The 27,657-nt window shown below is 36.0% G+C and overlaps 2 protein-coding genes across 8 annotated transcripts in view; both read left to right on the plus strand.

The window, feature by feature from the left end:
- The window catches only part of brf1a (BRF1 general transcription factor IIIB subunit a), an 81,862-nt gene extending 65,695 nt beyond the window's left edge, over window positions 1-16,167 (plus strand). For 3 of the 4 annotated variants that reach the window (XM_017358699.3, XM_073919334.1, XM_073919335.1), the window contains 3 exons: window positions 9,955-10,006; window positions 12,656-12,818; window positions 14,601-16,167. In XM_017358699.3, coding sequence (XP_017214188.1) covers window positions 9,955-10,006; window positions 12,656-12,818; window positions 14,601-14,638 — 253 coding nt within the window. In that variant the 3' untranslated portion in view covers window positions 14,639-16,167. 4 annotated transcript variants of the gene reach the window in all.
- A 1,462-nt stretch (window positions 16,168-17,629) lies between these two features.
- ftr80 (finTRIM family, member 80) lies at window positions 17,630-27,136 on the plus strand. Of its 4 annotated transcripts, none has more exons than XM_073920149.1 (9): window positions 17,630-17,820; window positions 18,586-18,641; window positions 19,571-20,215; window positions 20,391-20,486; window positions 21,589-21,822; window positions 22,170-22,326; window positions 23,097-23,141; window positions 25,026-25,067; window positions 25,728-27,136. In XM_073920149.1, the coding sequence occupies exons 3-9, from the start codon at window positions 19,610-19,612 to the stop codon at window positions 26,300-26,302; spliced, it is 1,755 nt and encodes a 584-aa protein (XP_073776250.1). In that variant the 5' UTR covers window positions 17,630-17,820; window positions 18,586-18,641; window positions 19,571-19,609; the 3' UTR covers window positions 26,303-27,136. The 4 variants fall into 4 exon arrangements, 3 of the variants coding, with proteins under 3 accessions (XP_073776250.1, XP_017214326.1, XP_073776249.1); XM_073920148.1 differs by lacking the exon at window positions 17,630-17,820 and adding an exon at window positions 18,358-18,410; XM_017358837.4 differs by lacking the exon at window positions 17,630-17,820 and having other exon boundaries at window positions 17,859-18,641.
- The last annotated feature ends 521 nt before the right edge of the window (window positions 27,137-27,657 follow it).

Genomic DNA, 27,657 nt, shown 5'->3' on the forward strand with positions numbered 1-27,657 from the left:
ATTCAGCTTTGAACTGCAGGTATAATTTACATTTCAAAATGTACTCCCTCAGATATTTATCAGAAAACAGATATTTAAAATAATATTTCACCGCTAGTAATGTACATTATCAATCCATTTGACCACTGGATTTTTCTCACTAAATGAATAGAAAAAAAGTTGCTTAATAAATCACCCACTTTGAATGTTATCACTCGATTGAATGGGCGTTATCAGTGGTCCTCAGCTGATAGATATGGCCCAGTAAGAACCTTTTGCGCCTACTAGTAGGCTCAGGCCCCGTTTACACTAATGCGTTTTAGTTTGAAAACGCATAAGTTTTGCTACGGTTACGCCAACCGTCCACACTACGCCGGAGTTCTCGAGCGCCGAAAACGGAGCGTTTCGAAAACGCTGGAGAGGCCGTTTTCATTTTGAAACGCTGCTGCTCCGTCTCAGTGTGGATGATGGAAAACGGAGACATCTGAAAACGGAGGCGGGGCTGCAGACGTTTGCCTCTCTGATTGGGGCTTTTCCTGAATATTAAGTAGCCTAACACACACAGTTCAGTCCTGAATCTTCTCCGTGTAAGTTCAGACTTCGCAAGTTTGATCAAGGCTGCAGTCTCTTCTTCTCAGTTTGATATGGAAAAGCAGACTATACCGAGGACACGGGTAAATCTTCAAAGGGAACAGTGTACTTTATAACTTCATTCACATCACCCTGGCTTCGTTGTTTCACTTTCTCAACAATAAAATGTAAACATGATTTAAGGAACTGCCTATTTTCATTTTAATATTAGCAACTTAGACAGCAGAAATGTTGAGGCGCCGTGCTGTATAAGATGAGCGTCATCTTCACTGTCTGGATATTTATAACAAAACGGAGCCGATAACAACTGCCTCCTTTCAATTTCAGTGAAAATACGAAACATCCCCTCTCTTTTGCTGAGTATCAGTTTTAAGAATCGATAATGGCCATTTTAAAAGTATAACATACAATAAGTTTATACATTATAGGAAATAAAGGCAAGCGATCAGTCAATATACAGAATGTACGTGGTTACATTAATCATTAACTTATCTTTGCGCTCAGCCAAAACACGTTACCTGAGAACAAGTAATAGATTCCAATGCCCAAAGTCAGGGAATATGTCGTTAGATAAAGACAACAAGATGAATGAAATATCCCGTTTAATAAATATAGTGAGATTAGATCCAGCGGGAGATGCTTGATGAGAAGTCCGACTAGCAGAGCTCTCATCTGGGTACATGGGCTGCAGCGCTTGCCCGAGAGCGTCTGTGTGGTCACGTGATGTGCGTTTTCAGCGTTTTGGTGTGGACGGAGAGCAGTTCAGAAACGCTGGGTAAAACGCGAGTGTGGACGCGGATCGTTTTCATTCTAAAACGCCGTTTTAAAACTAAAACGTACTAGTGTAAACGGGGCCTCAGAAGGCTGTTATCATCCATCCACATGGTTAATCAGCTATACTAATAGAGAAGATTCCAGATATGTTTTTACATAACTGTGATGGTTAGGTTTAGGCTGTGGGTAGACGTTAATAAAATACAATTAATGGGAAATTGTAGTTAACTATCGACTAAAGCTGTATGTGACCTAGAGCTGATTAGCCATGTGGATGGATGATAACAGCCGTCTGAGCCATATCTCCATATCTATCAGCTGATAACGCGGTTCCAGACTCTATTAAAATCGGACGTTACCTCCCAATCAGAACTCGAATATATCTTTGTCTGTGTGTGTGTGTGTGTGTGTGTTTACAGTATTGCTTACTTTTAGATTACTTACTTTCAGTATATCACCATTTTGTTCAGGCCCTCTTAGGAGACTTATTTTAGCTGAACCTGAATTTATCACAGAAACTCAAATTAGTGTTTGTGTGTGTGTGTGTGTGTGTGTGTGTGTGTGTGTGTGCGTGCATGCGTGCGTGCGTGTGTGTGAGTGTGTGAGTGTGAGAGAGTGAGAGAGAGAGAGATGTTCTGCTGACAGTAAAGCCATTGTATTGCGCTCAGTCCACCCTCTGTGACACACTGAGGTATTGTGTACTATTACGCACACACACACAGCAAGCAAACCTCCCTTTTTCTGTCTCTTGCCTGTTTTTTTTTAACAGCATATTCCTGACATCTCACAATTACCTGAACATCTTCCCATCTGCCGGTCTGTGCTTCTGAACCTTAAATTTAATAAGTCTCTGTCTCTCTCCCCAGAAATAGCCTGTATAATTGCCCCCTGCTGTTTTAACCCTCCACCTTTTCTGGTCATTTTCTCGTCCTGTCAAATACCCACAGCTCAGCATTTATATGAAGCCTTGGAGATTATAAAAAAGTGTGAATGTTTGCAAAAGACACTATTACCGTTTTTTTATATTTATATAAATCATTCCAGTTGGAGGCTTTGTGAAAATCTGAGATAGATTGTGCAAATTTTTTGCAGTCTTTTGTTCTTCCAACACTTTGTCTGCATCCATTCATGAGACCGTCTCACGTTAGATATTCACACCTGGAGTGCCAGAAATCGCCATCTAACACCATCGCACATCTGGTAATTAAACAGTCTCCCAGTCTCCCTGTCTCAGGCAGCTGTTATAGACTCTCTTTCCCAGTTTTTTTTTCTTTCTTCTCTTGCTTCCGCTTCTCTTCCTCTGAGGTTTCTTTTGCGGTTGACTCTGAGTTTCTTTCTTAATCAGCTTACTTGCAGAAAACCTGCATCTCTAGAGAAGGGGGAGAGGGAGACGGAGAGGTGAGCTGTCTGCAAGATCAAAGAAACGTGGGTTTTTCTCAAGGCTGAATTGACCCAAAAAAATGAGAGGATGTTTTCGTCATTCTCCAGGAAAGGAAAAGAGCCTTATCTCTGCCTGGGACCAAAGCAAGCGTCTAGAGATGAAGAGACTGGGTTCTCAGGCAGTGTTTGCTCATGAGCTCAGTGGTAATAGTGTCAGCCTGGTGTCACAGACTTTCAGCTCCTGAAATAACAGGCTGTGTTGACATCAGTCGTGTAGTCGTAGACAGAGCAGTGCATGAAGCTGATGAGGTGATGCTGAAGGTCAGAGCAAACGCTGAACAGTTGGAGTGTTAAAGTGCGAGGAAGCAGTCGAGTCATCACCACCACTCTGGGATGAGGTCATACATGCATAATGTGAGATGGTAATAAAATGTACAGTGAGATGTCAGTGAGTCCTCATGGGAGATTTTAATGCTTTTTGAAAGATTTCCCAAGTGCTGTTTGATGGAGAGGATTTTTTTTACAAAATAGTTTTAATATACAGTACATACAGTGCATCCAGAAAGTTCACAGCGCTTTACTTTTTTCCACATTTTTTATGTTACAGGCTTATTCCAAAATGGATTCAATTCATTTAATTCCTTAAAGTTCTGCACACAACACCCCATTAGGACAATGGGAAGAAAGATATTTGGAAATTCTTGCAAATTTATTAAAAATAAAAAACCTGAAAAATTACATGTACATAAGTATTCAAAGCCTTTGCCGTGACGCTCTAAATTGAGCTCAGGTACATACTGTTTCCACTGATCATTCTTGAGATGTTTCAGCAGCTTCATTGGAGTTCACCTGTGGTAAGTTCAGTTGATTGGACATGATTTGGAAAAGCATACACCTGTCTATATAAGGTCCCAGGCTTGACACTGCATGTTAATGCACAAACCAAGCATGAAGACAAAGGAATTGTCTGTAGACCTCTAAGACAGGATTGTCTCCAGGCACAAGGCTGGGAAGGTTACAGAAAAATTTCTGCTGCTCTGAAAGTTCCAATGAGCACAGTGGCCTTCATCATCTGTAAGTGGAAGATGTTTGGAACCACCAGGGGCCTCATGTATGAAGAATTGTGTGGAAATCATACTAAAACAGTGTGTACGCACAAAGCTGTAAATGTGCGTACACAAGAAAAAGTTCAGATGTATGAAACCGTGCGTACGCTGAATCCCACGCATATTATTTGTACATCCGAATGAACATGGTATCATGTTTTGACACGTTTGAGCATGAACTCTGTTCAAATCCAGCGTCTGATGAAGTCATTGTTCTTTTTTTCCCCCGCTACATATCAGATTTTGCCTACTATTTATCACGAGGAAAACGAGTAGGAATCATTGATAAATCTGCAACATATTTTATTTGCACATTTATTGAATGGAAATGTTTCTGATTAACTTATGCAAATTCATCTTCAGATGGTGCATTTATAGCAATGTGTGTGCAGTAGATTGCTCCGATTACATTGGGAAAACAGGCGACCGCTGCAAATTGCGCTTTAATGTTTGGCTGGTCAACTGCACGGAATGGAAACCTTGCTGCCATTGCACCACGGCTCAAAGACACTTTGTAGAGAGCAATTTAACACAACTGCCTCTAGGAGTCGCCAATGGAAATAAAACAGACACGGACAAAATATGTGTGTACGCCAGCCATGAAGTTTGCGTGGAGCTGCACACATTCCCATGTTCATTTCATTGTTAGTAAATCCAAACGTGAGCAATTCTGAGCGTGAAACCTGGCGTATGCAAAGTTTGTGCGTACGCAGTGTTGATACATGAGGCCCCAGGACTCCTCCTAGAGCTGGCCGGCCATCTAAGCTGAGTGATCGGGGGAGAAGAACCTTAGGGAGGTGATCAATAACCCGATGGTCACTCTGTCTGAGCTTCAGCGTTCTTCTGTGGAGAGAGGAGAACCTTACAGAAGGACAACCATCTATGCAGAAATGCACCAATCAGGCCTGTATGGTAGAGTGGCCAGACGGAAGCCGCTCTACCATACAGAATTTGCCAAAAGGCATCTGAAAGACTGTCATACCATAAGAAATAAAGTTCTCTGGTCTGATAAAACTAAAATTGATCTCATTGGAGTGAATGCCAGGTGTTACGTTTAGAGAAAACAGTCACTGCTCATCACCAGGCTAATACCAGTAGCAGGAACTGGAAGACTAGTCAGGATAGAGGGAAAGATGAATGAAGCAATGTACAGAGACATTCTGAATGAAGACCTGCTTCAGAGTGCTCTTGATCTCAGACTGGGGCGATGCTTCATCTTCCAGCAGGACAATGACCCAAAGCACACTGCTAAAATATCAATGGAGTAGCTTCACAACAACTCAGTGAATGTCCTTGAGTGGCCCAGCCAGAGCCCAGACCTAAATCCTATTGAACATCTCTGGAGAGATGTGAAAATGGCTGTACGCTGTTGCTTCCTATCCAACCTGATAGAGCTTAAGAGGTACTGCATAGAGATATGGGAAAAATTCCCAAAGACAGGTGTGCCAAGCTTGTGGCATCATATTCAAAAAGACTTGAGGCTGTAATTACGCTATGAATGCTTCCCAGATGCACTGTATTTCTAATAGCTTATTTGTTTTTTGTCATGATGGCGATACAAACTGTAGTATTTTACTAGTTATTTTGCAAGATACTTATATTCAGCTCACAGAAATCAAAATTTACATTGTTTATTTTGCTAGCACACATTGTTATTTTTTAAGTGAATAATTAATCTTCCATTATCAAAGTATCCTCAGAAATTATACCCAGAGAAAAAAGTTTGTTTTGGTAATCTTCAATCTTCAACAAGTCTGAGCATTTGGTTCTGTCTTTTGAGTGACGGTCCTTCTCTGTTGACGCCGGTTTGGCTTCTGCCAGAATTTTTGTTTTAACTACACTCCTCTTAGTGTTAGTTTGTGGGAGTGATGCACAAAAAGATAAACTCTTCCCTTCTCAGTATTTAGTTTCAGTTGGAAGCATGTCTACATACTGTAATAAGAGTCTCTGGAACTTTTTGGTTTACGCTGAATTTTTCACACAGCAAGTCATGGGACAACAGTGGTTTGTTTTGTAGCTGATCAGGGAAAAACAAAACCATTTTTAAAGCTAAAAAATATTGACCTTAAATATAAAAAATAAATGAAAACTGCTTTTATTCCAGCCAGACTAAAATATTTAAGACTTTCATCCGAAGAAAAAAATTGAATGGGAATTGGGAATTACTATGAAACATGTCCTTGCTTTATTTAACATCACATCAAATATATATTTATATTTATTTTTTCATTAATTTTCCTTCAAGTTAGTCCCTTTATTCATCAGGGGTCACCACAGCAGAAAGAACCGTCAACTTATACAGCATATGTTTTACACAGCGGATGCCCTTTAAGCTGCAATCCTGTACTGGGAAACATCCATACGCTTTCACATTTACACACACATACTCAAATTTAGTTTATTCAATTCCCCTGTAGTGCATGTCTTTGGACTGTGGGGAAAACCGGATCACCCGGAGGAAACCCACTCCAACACGGGAAGAACATGCAAACTCCACCAAAAATGTAAACTGACTCAGCCTAGACTCGAACCAGCAGACTTGCTGTGAAGCGACAGTGCTAACCACTGAGCCATTTTGCCACCATATTTATATTTATATTCATTCATTTTCTTTTCGTCTAAGTCCTTTTATTAATCTAGCGTCACCACAGTGGAATGAACCGCCAACTTATCTAGCATATGTTTTACACAACAGCAGATGCCCTTCCAGCTGCAACCCATCACCGGGAAACAGCCATACAGACTCATTCACACACATACACTACATACAATTTAGCCTATCCAATTCACCTATATCATATTTATATTTCTCAAAATATTAATAATATTCTTCATACAAATATTGAGATTTTGTCGATATTTTTAAAAGTTTCTGTACTTAACATTTTATCTTTATAACATTTAAGCTGTTTGTATGATTTCTGTTAAGACTAAATCAAGTTGGAACGGTATAATCCTGAAAGCCACCGCGATTCAATACAGATGAAAGAAAATGGAGTTTTGAATAGCTGTCACATAGAGTCACTATATTATTGTATTGTGACCCAGATATCAATATTCCGCATCAGCAGGTCCCCGAGTCCCACCCCTAATCATTGTTGTGCTCTGTGTTTGAATAATTGACCCGCTCAGTGGTGTGAACAATTTATCAGCCCTTGACGTAAATGTGACTGTGTGTGTGGAACAGACTGTTTCTCAGGAATAGAATGTTGTCGCTGTGTTTTGGCTCTTACTGCTTGTTTTCATTCCAAGTACCGCGTCGCTCCCTATCCCAGAATGCACTGTAGCATCAATAGGACACTCACATGCTGGGTCATGAAGGACTGTCAGCTGTGCATATGCCTGTGTTACTGACTGAGTACTTGAAGAAATAATCCAGCCGTCCATATCATCAATCCATCTGTTTTGTCTTTTTGCTTGCATCTGTCGTTGTATTATTGAGTGATTGATCTGTCATTCTGTGACATTTTATCAGACTGTCATTCTGTCTGTTGTTCTATCATTTCATAATTTTTCTCTCATTGTTCTTTCTGTTTTCTTGCTTTCTGTCATTGTAGTGTTGTGTTGTTTGACGATCGTATCTGTTATACTGTTTTAATTTCATTGTCTTTCTGTTTCCTTATGCTATTTACTGTCATTCTGTCTCTGTACAGTATGTGTCAATTTGTCTTCATGCTTTGTCGTTTTTTCTTTTGTTTTGTCTAAGTCTGTCATTCTGTATGTCGTTCTGTCTGTCATTCTGTCGTTTTTGTCTTTTATTCTGTCTGTCTCTGTCGTTCTGTTGTTTTTGTGTGTCTGTTGTTCTGCCTGTCCATTCTTCCGTTCGTCATTCTGTCTGTCTGTCATTCTGTCATTTTTGTTTGTCTGTCGTTCTATCTATCTATCTATCTATCTATCTATCTATCTATCTATCTATCTATCTATCTATCTATCTATCTATCTATCTATCTATCTATCTATCTATCTATCTATCTATCTATCTATCTATCTATCTATCTATCTATCGTTCTATCTATTGTTCTGTCTCTGTTTTGACTGTCTGTTTGCTCTGTCTGTCTGACATTTTGTCTGTCTGTTGTTGTCTTTCTCGTTCTGTCTGTCATTCTGTCTGTCATTCTCTCTGCCTGCCTGTATATCTGTATCTGTCTGTTTCTCTGTTGTTTTTGTCTGTCTGTCTGTCTGTCTGTCGTTCTGTCATTTTTGTGTCTGTCGTTCTGTCTGTTGTTCTGCCTGTCATTCTATCCATCCCTCCCTCTCCCTCTCTTTCTTTTTTTTGTCTATCTCTGTTCTTTCTAGTGTCCTGTCTATCTTTGTGGTTTTTTCATTCTGTCTTTCTTCAGTATCTTTCTATCATTCTGTCTTCATTCTTTCTGTCAATTTACCTCTCTGTTGTTCTCTGTTGTCCATTTAGACTTTTTCTACAGTTTCGGTCAGTCATTCTGTGTTTTTGTTCAAACTGTTGTTCTATTGAAAAGATCTGTCTTTGTCCTGTTGGTTGCTCTTTTCATCCTTGTGTTTACTTTTGTTCTGTTTACAATATTTTGGCTATTTATCTGCATTCTATTTACAGTGTGTATCATTGATCTTTCTGTCATTTATTATTCTGTCTTTTATATCTATTCATTCTTTCTGTACTTCTGATGTTATGTCTTTCATTCGATCATTCTGTCTTTTTTTTCTATCTACAGTATCTGTCTTTCCTAACTATCTTTTTGCGTTGTTGTCATGTCTGTCATTCTATCATCCTCTCCGTTGACCTATCAACAGTATCATCTTCTGTCGTTCTGTTTATCTTTATTCTTCATGTAGTTTTGCATGTCTAAAGCAGTGCTTCCCAACTCTGTTCCTGAAGGCACACCAACAGTACACATTTTCAACCTCCTGATATTCAGATGCACCTAAATCAAACATCAGAACATTAAAAGACACTCAAAAAGCTCAAATGAATGCTTCAGATAAGGGTAGACATCTAAAATATATAGTGTTGGTTTGCCTCCAGGAACAGGGTTGGGAAACACTGGTCTAAAGTATCTGTTCTGTCTGCAGCATTTTTCTGTTGTTCAGAGAGTCATTCTGTCCGCCTTCATTCTGTCATCTGTTTTTTCTTTATTTCTTTTTCATTTTATCTTTCTTTCCATCATTCTATCAGTTTTTTTCTTCATCTGCCTATCTGTAACACGGTGAGAGTGATGTTTGTGTTTGAGTTGAGTTTTAGATGTGTATTTTGAGTAAATTTGGGACGCCTTGTGGTTATATAAAGAGAACTGCTCCCACGAGAGCTGAATCTCTTCTGCATATTCAGATGTATCATCAGGAAAATCATATGACTCTGATTAGCATTTATTTATGATGCGGGTTCAGTGCATCATATCCATGTCTCATTAACATATCTTACATTCTTTGGAATAATGAGTAAACTCATTATTCGGAATGTGACTACTGCATGTTGACTTGCAAATGCTGAGATGGTAACTGCTTCTCTGGATTCTTCGTTGCTTGTTCTGCCCCCCTTCCTCTGTCTGTTTTTCCATCCACCCCCCCTCCTGTTGTCACTTGAGCTGCCATGTTTATTCCTCTGGGAATTTTACAGCGAGAGGGAGAGATTTGAGGTAGACTGTAATTCAAGACAGGACTTGTCCATGTCTACCACTACCTATGAAAGAAAACGTGCCAGATTTGCAAATGTTGTCATTCTGTTTATGCGTTTTATTTTGGTAAAAGGAGGCGGATACGTTTTTAGTGAATATACAGAGTGGCGTTTCATTATTAAAACGGGGTCGCTGGAGTCTCAGTGGGTCTGTAAACTCATGCTTTTCTGGGTTGATAGAATTTAAATAGCGCACATTAAGGGACTTCATTTAAATAATGTGTCAAGATTTGCATTATAATAAGTGAATGACTTTTAAGCACTTTAGTGAAATGAAAAGAACAGAGATGAGCTAAATATTTTTTTTCGGGCTGCATAGTCATTTTTGACCTTGCGTTTCTATTTAAATTCTTAAGTATAAGATAAAAAGCCTGATTAAATGTTTTTTTTTTCTAAAAATGTTAATCCTCGCAGCAGATTTTATTGAGAAATAAGCCATGTTCTCTTAATGATCTGTCTGTGTTTCTCTCTCTCTAGGTTACAGCCCCTGGTGCGTGCGCAGCCCTCTAAGAAGCTGGCCCTTGATCAGGTGAGTGAATTTAAATCACCGTCCTTCACATTAGCACATCCTTGGCAGGTCTCTGGATATATTAAACCAATTTTCCTTAACCCTCAAATGGCCCCCTGGCCCAGAACTTCACTTAGTTTATCCCCGGCGCAGGAAAACTGCATTAAGTTGACCTAGAAACGGGCTTTTCCTTTTCATGTCTAAATTAAGCGAATTATTTTGATCCGCCGAGCTGCTCCTGGATCAACTTTTAGCTGATACTCAAAGGCTCAGGCGTATCGTTAGCTAATGCAGCGCCTCGGACTAAAGCAGAAAGTGGGCCGCTGACGTCTGGACTCTGAGGATGCCTTGATGACACATGCTCTTTTCTCTGGTCCCCTACTGATCCCTCTGTGTCGTTCTGGTCTGCAGTGGGTCTGGCGCTCCCTCCGGCTGTGTCTTCCATCTCTCTGGATGTCAAGGGCCTTGATCTCCTCTGTTTTGTTTTTTCTCTCTCTGTTTGTAAGGCAGCCTGTCTGTCTCATGTCAGTTTCTAGTCTTCTGCCTGTTACTTTTAAACTTATGTGTGTGCTTTAGTGTGAATGTATAATCATCTTCCTTTTGAACCCGGAGCAGAAAGATTTCCTCCAGGGGTCAATATTCAGGTAACTAGGCAACCTCTTTGACATCACTTAGCAGGGAAATGAAGCTTTGAGATCAGAAAAATAAAGATTAGAAATTCACTAACCAGGTTAATGGTTAACTCTGAAGATTGTATAATGATAATTGTGATTTATTATTTCTAGGAGCATTATGATAGGAAAACTGCTTTTTTTTCTTATATCAATAATTAAAATGGTCTAAATTTCTACATGCTGCATCTGTAAATTATTCCCCTTATCACAGTACAATCTGATGTTCAATATTTTGTCAATATAATACTGATGTTCAATATTATAATACAGTACAATATTTGCAGATACTTAAAAAAATTCAGCCATACAACTGAATATGATTCAGTGGTATATGACTTATACTGACATAACGGTGCCTGTTTTATTCAACTGCCTACATTTTATTAAATCTCAAATGCAAACTAAATATAAAACATGAAAGTCAATTTTTTTATTTCTAAAAAAATTAATTTGCTATATCACAATTGGAACATCCACAACAACAACAAAAAAAGATTTTATTTTTCCTTTTAAAGAAAGGTAAATAATAAACAACAGTCAACAGTAATAAATACTATGAAAATCAAAAAATTTTGTTAGGAAACAAAACACAAAACTGGGTACTAAGTTATATTTAAGCTAGTAAAAAGTAGTTTAGTTTAGAAAAAGGACATTTTCTTATTATTATTTTTATTAATACAAAATAAAGCTGTTTTTTTTTTTGTCTGTTCGAGTGACAAATTTGTCATATTTCTTAAGCATATTTAGCCTCTTTTGCGCTTATTTCGACTCCTCTCTATCAAACACACATACACACACAAACACACTCATCATTAGTAGGGTAAATTAAATTAGATTAATAGTAAATTAATTTAAAAAACTGAATAAATATGAATTTCCACACGATTAAGTAAATAAACAGAATCAATGATTGGTTAAAAATCTCTGGAATTCTGCAATATTCTGCACGCACAGATTCCGCGTGGACCTAATCATTAGTAGGGTTGGGTGTCGTTTGGGGTTATTTCGATACCGGTGCTTAATTGATGCTTTTAAAAAGAGACAGGTGCCATACAAATTTTATTTTAATAATTTTAATTATTTACAACAAAATTAAATTATTCCATTCATATTTTATATATTTGAATTGCATTTATATATATTTTTTAAACCTTTGTTTGTCAACATGAAGGCAATATTTGCACAATACAATTAACATTACATTGGCTTACTACTAACCTGTGAAAAGTCTGTCATCAAATTTTGGAAACACCTTTTTTTTAGGGTTGACACAATTCTCTGCACTTACCGAGTCAGTAAAAGACAACAGACACACGAAATTCAAAAGTTTTCTTTCCATTCTGCATTCGGTATGAAATTCCATTAAAACAACTTTACTTTATACGTTCGATACATTGCGTCTTTGTTGCAGCACCAGTGGCACCAAAATTAGGCATTAAAATTCATATGCCTATTCAGTCCGATGCATACCGTTTACATAACTATGACACAGGGTTATATAGGTACAGTATGGCACCTAATCATTAGCATGATTCATTCGCATGATTAGGTGAGAATAAAAGGCAAACAGCAGCTACTTGTTCAACCAAAAAGGAGGAAAAGACAACTGCCATGATTAAACGAAAATATCTGGATGAAGAAAGAGCTTAAGGCAGAATTAACGCTGATGTTCCTTTTTTACCCTGCAGTCGTGGTTGCACTTTTTTTTCTTTTGGAAAATCTGCTAATTACATAGTTTGATTTGTTTCTGATGGATTTGTTAATGTAATTAAGCATTTAGCCTATGTACTTTGCTCTGCCTCTGAAAGCCTTTTTTGATGTTTCATGTCCTTATTTTCCGATGCTTCATCAACCAACCTCTCTACTCCTGTACATTAATGTACAGTTTACACTATTAACCAGCTCCACTATGTTGTTTTTCTTTTTGTTGAATTTCATGTTTCGGTTGGATGATGGATGAGAATAGGATTTCATGTTGACTCTCTCTGATCTCCAGATAGGCTCTTCTGTTCCAGTGGCGACTCCTGCTGTCTCAGCTCAGACTGCTGTTGTTGTAGAGAGCGGACCAGTGGCTTATGAAGAGCATGCAGATGAGGAAGAAGAGGATGAGGAGGATGAGCACTGTGTCAGTGCCATGCAGTTAATGGGCGGCACTAGTGGTATGTGATGCATAAAGTCTTGAGTTTTAGGATGCATTTTATATACTTTTGGTAAAAACCTGAGGCCATCATTGATGAAGGTCATTATTGATAACAATAAATAAAGAATTAAAAATCTAAATTCAAATGCAGAAGAGAATCCTCAAATATATGATGTGGAAGGTACAGAGAAATATCATCATTGGAATTAATTAAACCCATTTTTTCTTTCGAGCTGATGAGCTATAAAAACCTTTTAGCTTTTTCATATTTTGAGTTAGGTTTTATTTTCATATTCTCAGTTTTCATTTTAATTTGAGTAATTTTGCTACATGCTTTTGCCATTTTTATTAGCTTGATTTAAAAATATTTTCTTGTTTATAACCAGCTCATTTCTCATTTTCATTCCAATAATACACTGTAAAAAATAAACACAAATCGATTAAGTTAACTTAGTTTTAGGGGATTAAACATAAAACAGTTAGGTTGTTTGCAAAAAAATCTCAGCACTTGTGTTGTTTCAGCTCATTTGAAATAAGTCGGTTGAACAAGCAGCGAAAATATTTTTTTGAGTGTATGGTTTTTAAATGCGATTATCTTTATTTAATTATATTATATTTTATTATATTGCATTTTATTGTATTATATTTTATATTATGTTATATTATTTTATATTATATATATTTTATTTTATATTATATTCTTTTATATTTTATTATATTATATTATATTTTATTACATTATATTTTGTATATTATATTATATATTATTTTATTATATTATATATTCTATTCTTTTATATTATACTTTATTATATTTTATTACATTGTATTATATTCTTTTATATTATAACATATTTTATTTTATTATATATTATTTTATTATATTATATTCTTTTATATTTTATTATCTTATATAATATTTTGTTACATTATATTATATTATATTTTATTGCATTATATTCTTTTATATTATTATATTATATATTATTTTATTATATATTATATTCTTTTATTCTATATTTTATTTTATTATATTTTATTACATGATATTATATTCTTTGATATTATATTATATTTTATTGTATTAAATAATTTTATTTTACAGTATATTATTTTATTTTTTTATTTTATATTTTTATTTAAATATTAAATCCTTTTAAATATATTATATATTATTTTATATTATATTATAGATTTTTTAGTTAAGCTAACAGCTAAAACAGTTTTAATTATTTAGTTGTAGTTAATATTGCTTTATGTATGTGTAACATTTTCTAACCCATAATCCCTCAGTATAAAATATTGTTCTTTATTTTGCTCTTCATATTAATGTTGTTTTCATTTTAACAGCTTTAACTTCATTTTGTTTATAATGTGCTTAACAGATGATTAGCAGAGGTTTTGTTTCAGATTTACACATTGTTACTTAGTGAATCTGTTCACATTTAATTTCAATTTATTCAATATTGAAAATCTCAGCTCATTTTGAAAGAAGCATATTAATTTTACACACTTTGCTTGAGTTTATTCGGTTAAAATAGCAATAAGCTGTCCAAACTTGCCATTTTGACCAATATAATAACCAATAAATCTTTATATTGAAAGCCGATAACTGAAACATATGGAGAAAAATACAAATCTTGATATTATTTTTTTCTGAGGTGAAAACAATCCATCATATATCAGCCGATAATTTATATTATTATTAAAGTAATAAAAATAAGATTAGCATTTATTAGTGATTACTGTTATGGCCACCTATTCTAACTTTTCTGCATTCATTGTCTTGTTTTCTCCACAGATTATGGCTATGAATTAGATGATGATGATGGCTTCTGAAGTCAGGATGTCTATAGAAAAGACAAACTGATGCTTTTCCTGCTGCTTATGAAAACACAGATGAAACTACTCCTGCTTATACTTGCAAGATGGCTGAGAAATTCACACACTACAGAGGGATGCAGAACTAAACAAGAACAACATGTTTGTGCATTTCCACAGACACGTGCTCTGAGCTCATGTGCACTAACTTATTTAAACTTGCCCAAAGAGAGGAGTACGAGAGTAAATGGATGTGTGTGTGGTGATCGAGAGTGATGATATTCTCTCTGGAGTGTGTAAGTCTGCTTGCTAACTGCATTACTCTGTGTTTTAGGCAAATGATGATATATGATCCTGCACATCTAAAGCGATTAGCCCACATGATTCTCAGGCCTTTATGTGGACAAATGTGTGCATGTGCCTTTAACTATTACAGTATACAGGCTTGAAGTAGTATAAAGTGTTATTCTCTAAACCAAGTGTAAGTTTATGTGCTCAGTATTCAGTTTAGAATGGTTAAAATCAGATTAGTTTCTGTATTAAATTAGTGCCTTTTTAATTTGTATTATTATGTTGAGCACTGGTCTGGTGGATTATCCTTTTTGTGCTTTTTTGATTTTATTTAATGTTTAAAAGGTACTTTGAGGATGTAATTTTTTTAATTGGTTGTTTTTTCTGGTTTATTATGGAGCTGTGGAAAACAAACCAAAGGAATACTTGAAACACTGTTAAAGTGTCATTAGCTTGATCTTATTGTTAATGTTAAATATTTTGAACAGTTACAAAATGGAGTATATATATATATATATATATATATTTAGTTTTTCCATCGATATAGGAAATGTTTACAATATTCAACTATTTTGAATTGATGTCAGTGAAATGGTACGGCTCTGCAAAAGAATAAGGGAACACTTAAGTAATGATTAGTGGAATTGCTATTAATAGGTATGAGTTTGAGTTGTGTGTCTTTGGGTTTTAAACTACCAATGATGTCCATTTTACTCAAACCGATTGATAGCAGATCCAGAGTAAATGCTTATTGATTAATGATCATATTAAATGGTCTTTATTCATTTTTCCAGAACTATAGATTGATAGTTTATTTCTTTAAGGTAGAATATATATATTTTTCCATATGCTTCATGTATTTTTAAGGTTAGCGCACAACCAGTATTACTGAAGCAAAACCAACCCATTTAGACTGTGACAAATAACCCAACCTTTAAAAGTAAAAGTGTGTTAGACATGGTCCAAAGGTTATTTGGGATTATTTACCTTGATTTGGACAATCGGAATGAATTTGTTGAATATCAATTTTTTTTTTGTCCGTTTCTTTTCTATAATAATAATAATAACAATAATAATAAATAAAGTCGATATGCGAGTCCTTGTGATATTAAAACTGGACATGTTCACAATTTTATCATTTGGAGTTGAACGGTTTGGTCTTGCAACAATAGTTGTAACAGTAAAACATAACGCTCTGTTCATTAAACCTAAGCAGTATTAATGGATGAACGAATAAAGAGGAATCATTATGCACCCCGTTTTCTGTTCATCAATCTTTTCTTTTCGGCTCAGTCCCTTTATTAATCTGGGGTCACATCAGCAGAATGAAGCTCCAACTTATCCAGCATATGTTTTATGCAGCGGATGCCCTTCCAGGTGCAACCCATCACTGATAAACATCCATACACACAGACTACGAACAATTTAGCTCACCCAATTCACCCATATCACATGTTTTTGGACTTATGGGGGAAATCGGAGCACCCAGAGGAAACCCATGGGCCCATGAGGAGAACATGCAAACTCCACACAGAAATGCCAACTGACCCAGCAAAGGATTGAACCAGCAACCGTCTTGTTATGAGGCCATTGTGCTACCCACTGCGCCACTGTGACGCCACGTTTTCTGTTTTTAAATATTTTTTGTGTGCCATTTATAATTCGTCTGCTGTCTGTCTGAATGCTTCGACACCGCGACCTACACCAGGCTGTTTTCTCTGCCAGCTTTCTGGGAAATAAAGCAAGAGTTGAGCATCTGTTTTTAGCTTCATGTGCTCGAGGCTGTTGTGTTTTGGTTGGCATAGAAACATGAGCTGTGGTAATTGTGAGGTCCCGCTGGATGAGACCCTAGAAGTGACCTCGCTCTCATCTCTGCAGGGCAAGGGCTGCTGGGAGTTGAAGTTCTCCGGGTCATCTGTATTTTTATGTGTGCAATGATGATGACGAGGTCTTGCCTTTAAGGCTAGTAAAAGTGGAAAGGAACTCTAGAATAACAACCGATGTTTTGTTACATACTGTACTCTTCCTTCTGTATGCCGAATGTGAAACTACCCAGCTAGAATAAAAAACACATTAGGTTAGGTTACTTTATTTATACCCGAAGGTAGATTTATTTGCAGTCAAGAGTCCTCCTTTCATAACAGTGCCACACACACAAAATTAACATAGTGACAACAACAAATGGACATAAGAACATAAAACAAATACAAAACACTTTCTTCAAAAAAAAAAAAAAGTATCAATAAACAAACACTTCAAGTGTCTTTAAGCTCAGTGTTGAAGGAAATGATTTAATCAAATACCTCATTACTTTAACTTAAATAGAGTAAGTTCACAGTACTCAGATTAGTTTTTTTTTAACTCAAATGTTTTGTAGCAATCGGTTTCCTCAAACGGGTTTAGTTGCCTTAACTTATTGGGTTTTACGGTACTCAGTTGGTTTGAGTTCTCTTCATTTACTGGGTTTTACTGTGGTCAAATTGCTTTATTTACTCAAATGGATTAAGTTCACAGTACTCATGTAGATTAGTTTTTAAACTTTAATGGTTGGTTGCAATCAGTGTCCTCAAACGGGTTGAGTTGCCTTAACCTATTGGGTTTTACAGTGTACTGTACAGGTATTAGATATTCATCCTCTAATTGTGTATGGTGGTTTGGTGTCGATTGAGAGAAAATTCACCTGAAGCTTTAACAATAGCCACAGGCCATGAATGAAATGAACATGGTCATCTCACCTTCTCTGTCTTTTTCATTATCTTCTTTTCACCGCTCTGGAACCTATTTCTCTGACCTTTTACTAGCACACTGGAGAAAACTGCTGATCAGAGATCTGGCTTGATGGGACGGATTGTGGGTTAATCTGTCTGAAGCATGTGGGAGAAATAAGGTTTCCCTGGATCGTGAGAAAGGTGAGGAAATGAGCTGAGAGTGGGGGGGGGGGGGGGGGGGGGGGGGTGGGGGGGGGAAGGGGGGTATTGATTGGTTTTGCTAATGAGAGGATTTTTGTTAGGCTGTTTAGATCTGTGTACCTAATATCCATGTTTAACATTAGATGACTATTTGTACAAAAACTGGAAAGAGCGAACCAATCTGTGGGTCACCTGTGGTGCAAATACTCAATCTTGGAACTATTTGAATACAGTTTTTATTTCCATCAGAAATTCTTGAGGGAATTTTTGAAGAATATTTTTCAATGCATGTACATTGCACTAGAGGGCAGTGTTATGCAGCATTATTGGGAAAAGATGCCATCTAGCATTTCCTAAAATGAAAATTTACTCACTCTCAAGAGTTTCCAAACCTTCATGATTTTTTACATTTTTGAAGATATTATGGAGAATGCTGGAACCTGATCGGCATATCAATGTCCATACAAAAAATAATAAATAAATAAAAATAAAACACAAATGGGTGGGTGAGATTTGTGTAATTTGATTGGCCATCTTAATAATTTTGACTGCGACATAGGCATTACGATTTTTTTTATTTCCGTCTTACCGTAAGAAGATTTTGCCTTGACATTTTAAAGTTATCATTGTTGAATGCACCTTAAATAGATTACATTTTATAACAAAATAGTAGTAAAAATATTTAGTTGAATGTGTAAATAGTAATTGTTATACAAGAAGTCAGTGATTAAAAAAAGTATTTGCTCCACTCCTCCCTCTTCTCAGAAAACAAAAGTGAAACTTAACGCTGTCTCTCCTCCTGCATGCAGCTGCGTTCAGAGGTAAGTGCGTCAAAAAAGTATTCTCAACATCCAGCGGCACTTTTTGTGTATTTATTTTATGCGTTGCATAGGTAATAATCTATCTTTGCGAAAGTGTAATGTTTAAGGTGCATAAAGCAGAGATATTGTTTATTCTAAATGCAAAGAGCAATACGATTTATGATATATATATATATATATATATATATATATATATATATATATATATATATATATATATATATATATATATACAAAAACATAATACATTTGATTCTGTTTGTGTTAAGCTAATTTCTGAGCATGGGACACCGTATTATAAACAGGTTGTAACAATGTTACACTTCACTATTAGTTTTAAGTAGGCTAGAAACATGTTGACATTAGCTAATATTTGTGGTTGTAATATTTAGTAAGTATTGAGTCAGACGTCCTTCTGTCCTTAATGAGAACTGTCTCGGTTTTAGAGCAAATACAGAAGTACAATCCATATCGATCAGTATCCCTATGGGATAATAAAAAACTACAAAAAGCCCAACCCTCCATTTTTTCCAGTTATTCTCACCAACAGGGGGCTGAGAGCTACCAACGTAGGCCTAAATTTGGTATAAACTAACTATTAGTGCTGCTAACTTATTAAACAGATTAAGATATATATATATATATATATATATATATATATATATATATATATATATATATATATATATATATATATATATATATATGTGTGTGTGTGTATCTAATCTAAATTCATTTCAATATTGTACCTACTATACCTTTATGAATGGAGCCAAAATAACAATGTTATATTCAGTCTTATTGACAATTTGCAAGAAAATAAGTGAGCAAATTACTAAATAACTTTTTTAATCCACATATGCACTTATTTGTTTCTAGAGTTTTAAGGTGCTTGGGTCAATTCCTGTCTCTTGCTGTTTTTCCTACAGTAAAACATCTTGAGTGCTTTTGAAAATAAAAGAACAAAAATGGCGGAATCTTCTGACAGTCAAAATCCTTTCAACTGTCCGATTTGTCTTCATCTTCTGAAGAATCCAGTCACCACAACTTGTGGTCACAGTTTCTGTATGGACTGTCTTAATGGATTCTGGGATGGGGACGATCAGAAGGGAGTCTACAGCTGTCCCCAGTGCAGGCATTCATTCAGCCCAAGACCAGATCTTTGCCGAAACATTGTGCTGGCTGCAGTTGTAGAAGGAATGAAGATTAAAACACCAGAAAAAGATGCACCAGAAAAAGCATCCGTCTCTCCTGTTTTGAGTTTTGCCATGTCTGTGGATGTGGAGTGTGATATCTGCACTGAGACCAAACTAAAAGCCATTAAATCTTGTCTAGTGTGTTTGGCGTCTTACTGTGAATCTCACATCCAAACTCATTATACATCTCCTGCGTTAAAGTGGCACAAATTGGCCAATGCCTCACCACGTCTACTGGACCAGATCTGCTCTCAACATCATAAGCCTCTGGAACTGTACTGTTGTCAAGATCGGCAGCTGATATGTATGCAGTGTGCTCTGATTAACCACCAGAACCACAGTATGACTTCACCTGCGGCTGAACGACAAAACATCCAGGTCAAAACCTTCTGATTTGTCTGCATCATAGTACTGTATATAGCACTGACATGTATTTCTTTAAATATTATGATAATAATAACTCTGTTTTGTTGTTCACCTTGTACATCATCCTCCATGAAATTAATTTTCATTACAAGAGTATAATGTAAACCGATTATAAATGTCTTTACAGGAACAGCTAAAGTTAAAACGGGACGGTCTACAAGAGGATGTGCTTCAGAGAGAGGTAAAGGTGAAGGAACTAAAACAAGCCAAGGACTTTTACAAGGTAAGAGCATCTTACCAGTATGTTGCAAGTTGCAACATTAATTCAAAAAAAGTTCAAACCAACATCAAATTCTTTGGTAACAAATTTAACTCCTCCTTGTGATAAATGGAACACTTCCATAAAGTTTTCCACAAGGGTCCATAAAGAACAAAGCTTTGAAAGTGCTATAAATGGCTTATTGATAATTATAAATTTAATGGTTTTGTACACTTTTAAAAGTTTTAATAGTTTTTTTAATTAATTTGAATATGAGCATTTTTATGTAAGTTTTTTATAACACACACTTACACACACACACACACACACACACACACACACACACACACATATATATATATATATATATATATATATATATATATATATATATATATATATATATATATCGACAGGACAAGATAGTGGAAAGACGATGAACTGGCACAGGACAGCAGATGTAAGGAGACTATAAAGGAGAAACAATTGGCAAACAAACAGGTGAACTGAGTAAACAAATAATGGGTTAACAAGAGGGGTGGGACTAAACAATACACATGACACAAAGAGACAACACAAGCCATATGCTCATGTAAAACAGGACACGCAGCCAATGAGAGAACTCATTAATTGCGTGTTCACATGAAACACAACACTAAGGCCCAATCCTAATTCTCCCCGTTAGCCCTACCCCTCATTTTGCGCGTTCACGTCAAGGGGTAGGGGTGTCCCAATTTTCTTTAGCTTGAAGGCGTAGGGTTAAGGGGAAAGGGTGAGTAGCCCTTTTCAGGACCACACTCGAAACCAAGGGGTAAGAAAATGCTCGCTGCAAAGACAAGAACGCACAACTCACTTGAGACCGCACATTCAGTACAACAACAACAAGAGACACCAACCAAAACAGGATGAGTGCCTGGCCCTGAGAAAACTCGAGCCGAGCATAACATAAGTGACCAGACTGGACTAGTGTCTGGACTCTGCCACCAAAACATGAATTAGCAAGACAGAATCCTGACAGTATGTGTAAAATCCTTTAAAGGGACATCATTTAAGTGTCCAAATGCAATCATTGGGTTGTTATGATAAGTAGTTTGCTAGAAGTTTTTCGTCTTCTTTGTGTTCACAGCGCTCTACACAGGCTGCAGTGGTTCACTGTGAGGAGATGTTTACGGAGCAGATCCACTCCATGGGCAAACGACGAGCTGGGATAACAAAAATGATCAGAGCTCAGGAAAACGTAGAAGTAAATCGTGTTGAGGATCTCATACTTACTCTGGAGCAGGAGATTAGTGACATGAGGAAGAGACATGATGAACTGGGGCAGCTTTCACACATAGAGGACAACATCTGTTTCATTCAGGTATCTGGGAGTGTTTCTAGTGCATAAGTTTAAGAAAAATTAAAGTTTACACAAAAATTATGATTAGACTTATTGCTCAATTTTAGAAGACTTTTGTCTCTAAATTCAATTCTAATATTTTTTTAGGGATAAGCAAATCTAGCTCTGCTAATGCTGGACTATCCTGGGAGTAATATTACAGGCACTTTAGTATTTTTAAATATAACAATAATTATAATTATAACTATGCATTATTGTAGTGAAGTGAGTTTTATCAGATATGGTTACCCATACTCAGAATGGGCTCTTTGAATTTAACTCATCCAAGTTCACACAGATTTTTAACAATTTTTTTTTAATATTTTTAGAATTTCTCATCTATTTCCGACTACCAATATTCAAACCTGTGCGCCATGTCCATCAGCCAGCATCTGACATTTGAGCAAATAGAAACAACTGTCAGTGAGCTGAAAAGCCAACTAGATAATCTCTGTGAACAAGACATTGTGAGGATATCAGAGAAAGGTAAAATTACATGCTTTTGGCCGCTAGCTAGTACATTTGTGAACTTTTTTTGATTAATTTGCTAATCTTATTCAACTTAAACAGAAATGCTAGGGTAATTTTTTCCCGTTTCTAATGTTTTAAGTGGTGTTTTTCTTGTTGTTTTGCCGTTGGTGCTCAGAAACAATTAGAAAGCTTGGTAACTGGTAGTTTACCAGAATGTACCAATTGCAAAAAAACAAACATTAAATGCAGTTTTGACTGCTGTTTCAACAGTGTATCAACAGGCTAATGATTGACTGAAGTCTAAGGCAGTGTTTCTCAACCACTTTCCTGGAGGACCAACAGCACTGCATGTTTCAGATGTCTCCATTGTCTGCTACACCTATTACTGGTCTTTCAGTCTTTGCTTATGAGGTGATGAAGTGAATCAGGTGTGTTTGCTTAAGGAGACATCGGAAATGGGCAGAGCTGGTGTTCCTTCTGGAACATGGTTAAGAAACACCGGTCTAAGGTATCATGTGGTCAAGATGTGAAACCAAACAAAGAAAATTACCTTTTATAGATCAACAACAATACAATATTCCAAATAAGTAAAAAAAGAGATGAATGAGATAAAAAGTAAATTAAATTGATTTTAAACTTGTTTCATAGTTTCAACCAAAATTGAATATCATTTTATTAAATACTCACCCTCATTTGTTTTAATCCCCTGAGGCCTTCATTATTTTTGGATCGTTCAGTCAGACTGTCATGATGTGTTAACTAATTTTGCATATTCATCTTAATAGTTTCTGCTGTCCAAATACTGGTGAAAAATGAAAAAGCCACAAACTGTAAGTCAAAAATTTTTTTCATGATAAGAAAAAATTAAATCATGCAAACACACTATGTACAAGCATGTGCCAAAAATTTGAGTACCGAGGGAAAGTCCATTTATTTCAATAAATTATCATTTCAAAGTGAAACCTATAGTTTATATTTCAGTAGTTCACAAAGTAAAATATTGCAAGCCTTCATTTGATTCAAGTTTAATGATTATAGGTTAGAGATGAAAAAAAACTGCAGTATCCAGAATTTTACCAAATTAGAATATCATCATGACAAAGTTCAACATTGCAGACTCCCTGTGTCTCAGTCTATTCCACTAATTCATGCAAAGCCTTGAAATTGTCTCAGTGTGGCTTAGTAGGTTTCAGAATGATAGGGAAGACTGCTGACTTGATGGTTGTGCAGAAAACTATCATTGGAACCCACCATAAGAGGGAAAAGTCTCCAAAGGCAATTGCAAAAGAAACTGGAAGCTCACAGAGTGCAGTATCTAAGTATATTAATAGAATGCTAAAGGGCACCTATGGTAAAAAATCTACTTTTCAAGCTGTTTGGACAGACATGTGAGTAGGTATAGTGTATAGACCGTCATATTGGGGTGATATAAACATACCCAGTCCTTTTTTTTTTTTAATTTTAATGACATAAAAATGGTGGATCAGTTGGAGCGGTTTTGACACCGACTGCAACTTGACGTAGGAGTGCGGTCCTCCCGCCTCCCAATATTGATTGACAGGCAACCATCACCATATCCTCAGTTGAATATGTCCGCCTTTTTTAGTGTGTGAGTCAAAGCGATGTCACCAAAGAAACAGCCTTGCTCTATTTTTGGATGTAAGGCTCATTGGACTCAACACAAGAACCTTCATCGTGTTCCATCTCCTTTGATTACATTTAGTGGCCATTTACGCTGAACACGCAGTGAATGCAACATATCAAGATTCGGGCCATTAAAAAACAATGTTAGAAGTGTCTGTGCTGAGCTAAAGAGAAAAGGTACTGGTCTGTTGCCCATTTGTCCCAAGTCCTCTTTTCAGATGAAAGCAAATTTTGTATTTCATTTGGAAATCAAGATCCCAGAGTCTGGAGGAAGAGCGGAGAGACATAAAAGTCAAGCTGCTTAAAGTCCAGTGTGAAGTTTCCACAGTCAGTGATGATTTGGGGAGCCATGTCTTATGCTGGTGTGGGTCCATTGTCTTTTATCAGGTTCCCAGTCAGTGCAGCTCAATACCAGGATGTTTTAGAGCACTTCATGCTTCTTGTTAATGACAAGCTTTTTGCAAATGATGATGTTTTTTTCCAGCAAGACTTAGGACCTGCGCATAGTGCCAAAGCTACCAGTACCTGGTTTAAGGACCACAGTATCTCTGTTTTTAATTGGCCAGGAAACTCACCTGACCCTGAACACATTGAAAATTTATGGGGTTTTGTCAAGAGGAAGGTGAGGAAAAAGAGACTCTGAAATGCAGACAAGCTAACGGCTGATATCAAAGCAACTTGGGCTACCATAACACATCAACTGCGGATCGCCTCCATGTCACATCGCCTTGATGCTGTAATTAGTGCAAAACGAGGCACGACAAAGTACTGAGGACATAAAACAGTACATTAACACACTTTTCAGAAGGCCAACATGTGTTTGAGACCTTTTTTATTGGTCACATGAAATATAAAAATTTTATTAAAATACTGGATTTATGATTTTTCATCTTTAATCCATAATCATTAATATTAAATCAAATGGAGCCTTGAAATATTTCACTTTGTGTGTAGTGAACGAATATAACACACAAGTTTCAGTTTTTGAAACAAATTATTGAAATATAATTTGACTTTCCCTTGGTACATGCCTGTATACTTAAAGTTTCTTCTTTTCTTCATTTGTTCAGATTTGCCATCCCAGCCCAAGACCAGAGAAGAGTTCCTTATATGTACGTAAGAGGCTTTTATTAAACGATAATAAAAAACAAATGTTAATTAAAAGGTGTAAAATATGATGACTAAGAAGCGACATGCTCTGTTTACTTGGCCATGTAACTTTATAGTATTGATATGTTTTGGCATGTGGAGACCATTTGATGTGAAGGTGTGTCCTTGATAACCTGCTATGACTTACTTTAACCATACTTTAGCTATGACTAGCTGACTATAAGTAATATAACTGACTATAGTAAGCTGGGTTTATGAAAGAGAGCATTTACTAGACGATGCAGAATTATGGCTACATTATAAAACAGTATTATAAAAAAAGATTTTTGCAAACAATTAAATGGGCTGAATTTAAACAAACAAATAAAATTTTGTAATGTTCAACTTACTTAGTTTGTTTAAATTCAGCCCAAATAATTTTTTGTAACCACTTACCTTAAAAAAATTGTATATCCAACATTTTTTTTTCCTGGTCTAAAGTGAAGGTCAAAAATTATTTAACTTTATAATCATACTTATTAAAACTTTAAAGACTTGCATAATTTAGAAGAAATATGCTATATTCATTCATTATCCAGTATTTTCCAAAACATATAAAACCTGTGAACTGAACTCCATATATGCTTTTTAAAATTGCAATTCTACTTTCTTTTTATTGTTAGATTCCTCTGATCTAAATCTGAATCCCTCATCATCCTGTAATGGGCTTTCTGTGAACAGCAACAAGTCTGTGACAAGGAATTATACTCAACAGCACAACTTTTCAAACCAGGGATTGTTTGGTTCACAGCCAAATTATTTCAGTTCAGATACATACCAGAATTATACATACCAGGTATTGTGTAATGAAAGTCTGTCTGGACGCTGTTATTTTGAAGTTCAGTGGGCAGGAAAAGGTTGTTCTATTGCATTCTCATATGACCAGTTTCTGCAAGGAGGGGGAACTTGTAGATTTGGCTCTGACAACAGGTCCTGGAAATGTGACTTTCCAACAGCAAATGTTCTTGTATGCCATGATAACCGACAGACTAGCATTTCATGGGTCTCTAAAATTGGAGTGTTTCTGGATCAGGAAGTAGGAACTGTGTTCTTTTACAATGTCTCTGATAAAATGACCCTCCTGCACCAAATCCAGACCACATTCACTGAGCCCCTCTACGCTGGGTTTTCTTTTCAGGACTGGGAAGATTACTCATCTGTAACCATTTGTGATCTGCCATCTGAATTGCAAAAATAGTAAATCTCAGTATTAAACAAGTCATGGCTAGTGAAAGTTAGTAAACACATAATGGTTTCATTACCAGAAAAAGGAAAAAAAAAAAAACTTAAAATGCACAACAAATCCTACGACAGTGTGTGAATTATTCTATTCTATTCTAAAACTATAGTTTGTCCTGACCCAGATTTTATACTACGATAAATGTTTGTTAATAGATAGAAAAAGTTTACTCTGACTCTGCTAAACCCAAGTGTACTGTCGTGGACTTTGTGCCTGTTATACTTTACTAAACATCTTCATTGAGATCTTCAGCGTGTCCTAATCAATGCCATGTTGTGCCATGCATTATACTCCAGGTCTGTTAAATGTTTAACCGCAAAGAGAAAGAAATTCTCTGTCTAATAACTGCATCACTGACTGCTGGCAAATGTCTTAAATATAATTAAGACAAGATTATATTAAAATGTAATGTTGAAATACAAAACTTGATCAATGTTATGTAGTAACTGTAGCATAATCAAAATAATTGGCAATTGGTCACTGAATAATTAAAAAACGAAAACATGCATTTTAATATTGGTGGCATTTACAAAACTGTAATGGGCTATCGAAAAAATCTTCATAGATCTTCATAGAAAATCAAGCATTTTTTCTTTTATTATTTGTTGTGGATGTGTCAAAAGGTTGTTTGTTCTTATATTTTTTTGAGATCCACTAAGTTTCAAAAAGTTTCACTTGCTGTTGTTGCTACTTTGTATTTCCAAGCTTTTCATTTGTTAGGAATGGTGTCTCTGCTGTGGTGTTGTGAATTTAATGCATTTCGCTCAATATTAAAAATAAATATAAACATCATTAGTCTTGATGTTGATTTCTCCACCTGCATGTAATTGTTTTGAAGATTGTTGTATTTATATCAGATTAAATAGTTATTGAATGTTTGCTGCTTGCTGTGACAGCTGTCAACCAGTGTTGGGTAAGGTACTTTAAAAAAGTAAATTATTTACATTTTTTGTGAAATTTATTAATAAACAAATTTCGAGAGGATCACATGCTTATGATTTACCACAGCCGGTCTTGCATTAGCTAATCATGATCCTCCAATTATATAATAACTATACTATAGTAAGTTACTGTACTAAGTTACTATATATGACCGTCTTCATTCCACATTTATCTTCGTCTGGAAGAAATCCTCCTTCCTTCCCTTCTACTTTATCCTCGTGGATTGGGTGGCACGTTGGCCCAGGGGTTAGCACTGTTGCCCCCACAGCAAGAACAGCGCCGGCTCTTTGTGGTTCAATACCTTGATATATATATAGGGGCAAATCAGTGGCGCAGTAGATAGTGCTGTCGCTGGTTCGAGCCTCGGCTCA

The sequence above is a fragment of the Danio rerio genome, chromosome 13, assembly GCF_049306965.1.
Source record: "Danio rerio strain Tuebingen ecotype United States chromosome 13, GRCz12tu, whole genome shotgun sequence".
Lineage (NCBI taxonomy): Eukaryota > Metazoa > Chordata > Actinopteri > Cypriniformes > Danionidae > Danio > Danio rerio.

Bases quoted from the DNA above. Each gene is read 5' to 3' on its own strand.
- ftr80 (XM_073920149.1), top strand. From the start codon at position 19,610: ATGGCGGAATCTTCTGACAGTCAAAATCCTTTCAACTGTCCGATTTGT. The intron at 20,216-20,390 runs GTCAAAACCTTC...ATGTCTTTACAG, and splicing joins CTGAACGACAAAACATCCAG to GAACAGCTAAAGTTAAAACG. The intron at 23,142-25,025 runs GTAAGTCAAAAA...TCATTTGTTCAG, and splicing joins AAATGAAAAAGCCACAAACT to ATTTGCCATCCCAGCCCAAG.